Source organism: Pristis pectinata, chromosome 22 (assembly GCF_009764475.1).
Source record: "Pristis pectinata isolate sPriPec2 chromosome 22, sPriPec2.1.pri, whole genome shotgun sequence".
Lineage (NCBI taxonomy): Eukaryota > Metazoa > Chordata > Chondrichthyes > Rhinopristiformes > Pristidae > Pristis > Pristis pectinata.
Window position 1 is genome coordinate 4,645,637 of NC_067426.1, and position 7,949 is coordinate 4,653,585.

General features: G+C 48.1%; 1 protein-coding gene across 3 annotated transcripts in view; it reads right to left on the minus strand.

The window, feature by feature from the left end:
• LOC127581798 (CTP synthase 1) overlaps positions 1-2,587 on the minus strand; it is a 47,031-nt gene extending 44,444 nt beyond the window's left edge. Inside the window, exon 1 of one of the 3 annotated variants that reach the window (XM_052036505.1) lies at positions 2,447-2,587. In XM_052036505.1, the coding sequence (XP_051892465.1) occupies positions 2,447-2,522 (76 nt within the window). In that variant the 5' untranslated portion in view covers positions 2,523-2,587. The remainder of the gene's footprint in view (positions 1-2,446) is intronic. The other 2 variants (XM_052036504.1, XM_052036506.1) reach the window with 2 other exon arrangements.
• Between the last annotated feature and the right edge of the window lie 5,362 nt (positions 2,588-7,949).

The following is a 7,949-nucleotide window of genomic DNA, read 5'->3' on the forward strand; positions in this document are numbered from 1 at the left end:
CAAAATGGTCTCCCAAACTGCACTTGGTTTTTCCAATGTAAGCGAGACCACACTGTGAGCACTGGATGCAGGACACAAAACTGGAAGAAGTGAATCATTGCCTCATTTGGTAGGATCACTGGTGGGAAGAGAAGAAGTGGAAAGGTGTTGCAACTGCTTTGGTTGCATGGGAATGTGCCATGTGAAAGGAAGTGGACAGCAGGCCAGAGGAAGAACAAAACAGAAAAATTGCAGAAGAAACCCTTCTTTTGGAATGTGTAAAGTGGGGGAATGGGGAAAATGTGTCTAACAGTGACATCATTTTGAAGGTGACAGAGATGACAAAGGACGACCTGTTGAACATGGAGGGTGATAGGGTGGAAGACAAGGACAAAGGGAATCCGACTATTCTGGCTGAGAGGAGAAATATGGGAAATGGAACAGACAAAGTTGAGAATCCCGTCAACTTTGGTGAAGGGGAAGCCACGGATAAGGAGGTAGACATCTCAGAAGCAGTGGCGTGGAAAGAACAGAACATCTCTGTTCTGCATCAGAACAGAGATGACGGAGAAGATATGAAATCCAGCAATGTCAGATAACCAGCCTTTCCACTTTGTATCAAAACTCCTAGTTCTGATAATACATAATCAGCCTGTAAAGTCAAACCCACTTTTCTTTCACCACAAACACTGCCTGACCAGTAGAATTTTTCAGAATTCCACCTGCAGTGTTCTGCATCGCAGTTCTAGCATTTGTTTTCCTCTTGCTTCATCTAACATTAAAATGGACTCTTGACCTCACAATCTACCTCGTTATGGCCTTGCACCTTGTCTGCCTGCACTGCATCTTCTCTGTAACTGTAACACATTTTTCTGCATTGCGTTATTGTTTTACCTCACACTACTTCAATGCAGTGTTGTAATGAATTGATCTGTATGAACGGTATGCAAGACAAGTTTTTCACTGTACCTCAGCACATGTGACAATAATAAACCAATTTGCACTTCTTTTGGATGAACCAGCTGCAATTAGCCAGGCTTCACCACCATCTCTCAGTTAGCACCCCACCACTGGTATCATTCAGTCTCCTGGTCTCCACCCCCTTCTCTGCAACTTATAAAGTTGGATTTTTAACTTTTCCAGACAGAACTAGGGAAAGTTAACTCAGTTTCTCTCTCTCCATGGATGCTGCCTAACATGTTGAGTGCTTTATTCTTCACTCTTTTCATTTCAGAGGTTCAGCATTTGCAGTTTTATTTGCTTTAGAATTTTAACAACACGTTAGGGGAAGACTGTCTACAAACTTAGCGTAATTACTGAATTAATAAATCTGTTGCTATTTATTCTTCTTGGACAACAACCACCAGAAGAGCCCAGCTACCCGACCACAGCCCAGCTGCTGTGTGGACTGAGTTGAGTATCTCATGACAGTTGTTTTTCAGCTGGGTCAGGATGACATGCTCAATACCGCTCTGGGTCCTCCGTTCTTACTTATGAATTAGAAGCAGGAGCCTTCTCCAATATTTAATAAAATCACAGATGACCTCTGTAAGCTCAACAGTGCATTCTTTTGATCACAAGTATATCCTTCCTAAGGCTGGGAGACCAGTATGCACAATATTCCAGGTCGGTCTCAGTCAACCGTATGCAGTTACACCCGTGGCCTCTACTGTTGTCCTCAAACCTTACGATCATATCACTTGGACTTTCTGTTTACTGAACCTGCAGTGATTCGTGTACTAGGACACCCAGGTCCCTCTGAACACCAACACCTGCCAACCTCTCACCATTTAAAAAATATGCCGAGAGTCACACAGGATCCCATCCTAAAATGCCCACAGTACTTGCCCCCACCGCAGCAAGCCCGGAATCCTTCCTCCCCTCCCTTCCAGGACGCATGGGACCCCTTTCTTCACCCCCCCCCCCATATAAAGCGTGCATCATTTTCCCTCACCCATGCAACAAAGTCTGGGACCCTTTCTTTCCCTCCCCCCCCCATAAAAAACTGGGACCTTCACCCCCCCCCAAAAAACTTGGGATCCCCATCGCCCAAAAATCGCCTGTCCTCGCAAAATAAACCCCCCATTCCTCAACCCCGCCCCAAAATCCATGGGCTTCCACCCTCCCCACCAAAGTAAATCAACTGAGAATGCCCCCCCCCCCCCCCCAAGGAAGGTCTCTGGATCCTTTCTTTCCCACCCTCACAGCCCAGCGATGCGGGAGCCCCCATTGACCAGTGGTGCTGGTGGGGGTGCAGAGACCTTGTCCTGGGCTAATGCACCCCCCTCCCATCATTGCATCACCGTTTTCTCCCCCCGGAGGCTGCGATCGACCCGAATCTCCGCTGCAGCCTGCGGTGCGGAGCCGGCGGGCTCCGCATCCACGCGGCGATGTCCGCCCGCAATTTTTGCGGACGGGCGGGCGGTATTTTTGCAACGAGGTTCCTGCAGAAATCACGAGCACTTACCGCTCCGCAGCCAGCGACAGCGAGCGTTGCAGCGGAGCCGGTGAAAGCGACAGATTCCCCGCAGCAGAGTCCGCATCCACTGCCCGCGATCCGCAAACACGCGGCTCCAGGCCCGCCGCCGCACCTGTCAATCACTGGCCTGACGTCAGCCCGGGCCCGCCGCCGCAACTGTCAATCACCGGCCTGACGTCAGCCCGGGCCCGCCGCCGCAACTGTCAATCACTGGCCTGACGTCAGCCCGGGCCCGCCGCCGCAACTGTCAATCACCGGCCTGACGTCAGCCCGGGCCCGCCGCCGCATCTGTCAATCACTGGCCTGACGTCAGCCCGGGCCCGCCGCCGCATCTGTCAATCACTGGCCTGATGTCAGGCAGAGGCAGAACCAAGAAGCAGGAGTGACTATTTCAACGTGCAAATCAGGGAATCAAGGGAAGTTTGCAATAATGACGGAGGCCATTAGGCCCATCCAATCCGTGCTGAAAGAACTGCCCATCCACGTACCACCTTCCCACTCCAGGTCTGTAGCCCTACAGCTCCCAGCTCTTCAAGTATTGGTGTTGGTTTATTATTGTCACTTGTACCGAGGTACAGTGAAAAACTTGTCTTGCATACCGATCGTACAGGTCAATTCATTACACAGTGCACTGAGTTAGTACGGAGTGCATTGAGGTAGTACAGGGTAAAACAATAACAGAATACAGAGTAAAGTGTCACAGCTACAGGGAAGTGCACTGCAGATAGACAGTATTGCAGATAGACATGCAAGGTCATGACAAGGTAGATTGTGAGGTCAAGAGTCCATCTCATTGTATAAGGGAACTGTTCAATAGTCTTATTACGGTGGGATAGAAGCTGTCCTTGAGCCCGGTGGTACGTGCCCTCTAGCCCCCGTATCTTCTGCCTGAATGGAGAGGAGAGAAGAGAGAATGACCTGGGTGGGTGGGGCCTTTGATTATGCTGGCTGCTTCACCAAGTCAGCGAGAGGTATAGACAAAGGCCATGGAGGGGAGGCTGGTTTCCATGTTGTGCTGGGCTGTGTCCACAGCTCTCTGCAGTTTCTTGCGGTCGTGGACAGAGCAGTTGCTGTACCAAGCTGTGATGCATTCAAATTGGATGCCCTCTATAGTGCATCGATAAAAGTACACTGTTAATGTGAAACAGTTACTCTCTTCACAGATGTTGCCCAATCTGCTGAGTGTTTGCAGCATCTTCTGTTTTATTTTATTTCAGATTTCCAGCATTAAATTCCAGCATTAGTTTGATTTTCACACTAAGTCCTCGTTATTCAAGAGGGATAGGGACGGAGACTTCCTGTGGATACCGTAACAAAATGCAAGTATTATTAAGAGCACTGGCAAAAATACTAAAGCTGCAATGAGCGGTTAATCCCTCCATGGAGATAATAACTTCTAAGTATGTTTCAGTTTGTCAAAGCAAACCAAAGAAACTAGCCATGTTCCTGACCACCAATGTTCCTGACCTTGACCCTAACCAAACACCGACTATTGACACTTCGATACTCACCAACACAAGACGTCAATTGCAACCCATCTCACGGCACAGCATATCAGTTGCTGAAAACATGGCGCAGGTCAAGCTATTTTAGCGTTTTAGGTTGCGACGTGTTATTAGGAGAAATTGTTCAAAGTGAGGATATCTTCACACCTTCCTTTGGACCATGGCCCCACCACCAATCAGCAGGCCATTGACAGACACAGATCACACACCTCAGATTTTTCCTCCACAGCTTCCAGCCATCCGGTACCCATCTCCACCCAGCCTGCTTTTACTTCCTGCCCAAAGTCCACAGACAGGACTGTGCCGTCAAGTCCACTGTTTTCAGAGTGGTGACACAGGAGACTGCAGACGCTGGGAATCTGGAGCAACGCACAAAGCGCTGGAGGAACTCAGCGGGTCAGGCAGCATCTGGGAGGGGAAATGGACAGGTGACGTTTCAGGTCGAGACCCTTCATCAGGACGTTCTCCCCCTTTCTTTCCAGTTCTGATGAAGGGTCTCAACCCGAAACGTCGCCTGTCCATTTCACTCCATAGATGCTGCCTGACCCGCTGAGTTCCTCCAGTGCTTTGTGTGTAGACCCATTGTTTCAGCCTGCTCTTGTTCCACCAAACATATTCCTTCCTACTTGACTCCATCTTTTCTCCCCTGGTCCAGTTCATTTCCCCCAAACATCCACAACAGTTCTGATGCCAGAGAAACAAAGGACTGCAGATGCTGGAATCTAGGTGAAAAACATGATGATGCTGGAGGAACTCAGCAGGCCAGGCAGCATCCGTGGAGAAAAGCAGGTGGTCAATGTTTTGGGTCAGGGCTAGGAAAGGGAAAAAAAGAAGCATGATGTTGGGGGGGGGGGGGTTGTGGGGATTACTTAAAGTGGGAGAATTCAATGTTCATGTCATTAGGCTGCAAGGTTCCAAAATGGAAAATGAGGTGCTGTTCCTCCAGTTTGCGCTTGGAATTCTCCTGGCAGTGGAGGAGGCCGAGGACTGATGCTCTCTGCCAGATGTGACAGATTCCAATTTTTTGATCCCAACTAGTTTACCTTGACGTTGAGATTAAGCATGTCCCCGATGACCCCAACCAAATTTTACAGATGCACCATAGAAAGCATCCTATCCAGGTGCATCACGGCTTGGGACGGCAACTGCTCTGCCTAAGATCACAAGAAATTGCAGAAAGATGTGAACACAGCTCAGTCCATCATGCAAACAAGCCTCCCCCTCCCCAGACTCTGTCTACACTTTCCGCTGCCTCGGGAAAGCAGCCACACATTCAAGGACTCCTCCCACCCGGGTCATTCTCTCTTCTCCTCCCTCCCATCGGGCAGAAGATACAAAATCCTGAAAGCACGTACCACCAGACTCAAGGACAGCTTCTATCCCACTGTTATCAAACTCTTGAACAGACCTCCCATACGCTAGAGGTGATCTCATGATCTCCCAATCTATCTCGTCATGGCCCTTGCACTTTATTTGTCTACCTGCACTGCACTTTCTCTGTAACTGTAACATTATATTCTGTATTCTGTTTCTCTTTTTACCACCTATAGATGTACTTATGATCTGTCTGGATGGCATGCAATCAAAAGCTTTTCACTACATCTCTGCACATGTGACAATCATAAACCAATACCAAATACCAATACCTGTGCCTCAGTCCCACAGCAGGAGGGTCTGAGATCCTCTGTTTTCTTTCCCGTTGAAGAGAGGTCCAACCAATTCTCCTCCACCAACATATTCATTTGGATACAGGTGTGAATTTTTGTGCAGAAGATACAAGGGGCAATTGAGCAAAATCTTTTACTTCGAGCTTAGTTCTGATCTGGAACTTACTGCCCTTAGGAGTGGACATTTGAAAGAGAATTATTTACAGGGCCGGGGGGGACGAGAAGGGGGTGGAACTGACGGGAGTACAGTATCAAGAGCCAGCACAGACTTAATGGACTGAATGGCTGCGTCCTCAGCCCTCTGCTCTACTCCCTATACACTCATGACTGTGTGGCCAGATTCTGCTCTGACTCCATCTACAAGTTTGCAGATGATACCACCGTTGTAGGCCGTATCTCAAACAGTGATGAGTCAGGGTACAGGAAGGAGATAGAGAGCTTAGTGGAATGGTGTCATGACAACAACCTTTCCCTCAATGTCAACAAAACAAAAGAGCTGGTCATTGACTTCAGGAAAGGGGGCGGTGTACATGCACCTGTCTACATCAATGGTGCTGAGCTTGAGAGGGTTGAGAGCTTCAAGTTCCTGGGAGTGAACATCACCAACAGCCTGTCCTGGTCAAATCACTTAGATGCCACGCCCAAGAAAGCTCACCAGCGCCTCTACTTCCTCAGGAGGCTAAAGAAATTTGGTTTGTCCCCTTTGACACTCACCAACTTTTATCGATGCACCATAGAAAGCATCCTATCTGGATGCATCACTGCTTGGTACGGCAACTGCTCTGCCCAGGACCGCAAGAACCTGCAGAGAGTTGTGGATACAGCCCAGCGCATCACGGACACCAGCCTCCCCTCCTTGGACTCTGTCTTTACTTCTCACTGACTTGGTGAAGCAGCCAGCATAACCAAAGACCCCACCCACCCGGATCATTCTCTCTTCTCTCCTCTTCCATCGAGTAGAAGATACAGGAGCCTGAGGGCACGTACCACCAGACTTAAGGACAGCTTTTATCCCACTATTGAATGGTTCCCTTATATGATGAGATGTACTCTGACCTTGTTGTGACCTTGCACCTTATTGTCTACCTGCACTGCACTTTCTCTGTAGCTGTGATACTTTACTCTGTACTGTTATTGTTTTTACCTGTACTACATCAATGCACTCTGTACTAACCCTATGTAACTGCACTGTGTAATGAATTGACCTGTACGATTGGTTTGTAAGACAAGCTTTTCGCTGTACCTTGGTACAAATGACAATAATAAACCAATACCAATACCAATACCATCTTCTGTGCTATAACAGTTCAGTGACTCTATGATAAGATTCAACAGTGTAATTACCCACTCACCTCGAAGTCCCACATGGGAGAATTGTCCAAGAGATTAAAACACATGGGATCCAGGGCAAGTTGGAAAATAGGTTCCAAAACTGGCTTGATTATAGGAGGGAAAGGCTGATGATCAAGTGTTATTTTTGTGATGAGAAGCCTGTGACCAGTGGTGTACCACAGGGATCATTGCTGGGATCTTTATTCTGTGTTATAAGCACAAATGATTTGGATATGAACACCAGAGATATGATTAGTAGATTTGCAGATGACACAGAAATAGGTAATTTTGTTGTTAGGAGGATAGTTGTAATCTAGAGGTTGACATTGGTCAGTTGGTAAGCTTGGCAGTGCATTGGCAGATGAAACTTAATGCTAATATGTGTGAGGTGATGCACTTTGGGAGGACTAGTAAGGGCAGGACAGCCATAATAAATGGTAGGGTTTTAGGGAGTATTGAGGGACAGAGGGACCTTGGTGTACAAGTCCAAGGATCCCTGAAGGTGGCAGCACAGGTAGATAAGATGGTGATGGAGGCGTTCGGGATACTTGTTCTTCCGGCCAGCTTATAGAATATAAGAACTTCACAAGATCACAAGATCACAAGACAAGGGAGCGGAAGTAGGCCATTCGGCCCATCGAGTCTGCTCCAAGGAAAAGGGAAAAAAGAAAAAGAAATGAGAAATTGTGGTGGGGGGGGGGGGCAGGTGCAAAAAAGAAACTCACTATTCTAACCCCAATTTCTGGCCTTATCCCCATATCGCTTGATACCCCGACTATTTAGATATCTATCTCTTCCTTAAACGCCTCCAATGTTCTGGCCTCCACTGCTGTACCTGGCAAGGAGTTCCACAAATTCACCACCCTCTGGCTAAAGAAATTTCTCCTCATCTCTGTTTTAAGCTTGTACCCTCTACTTCTAAGATTGTGCCCTCTGGTCCTGGACTCACCCACCAAGGGAAACAGCCTAGCCACATCTACTCTGTCC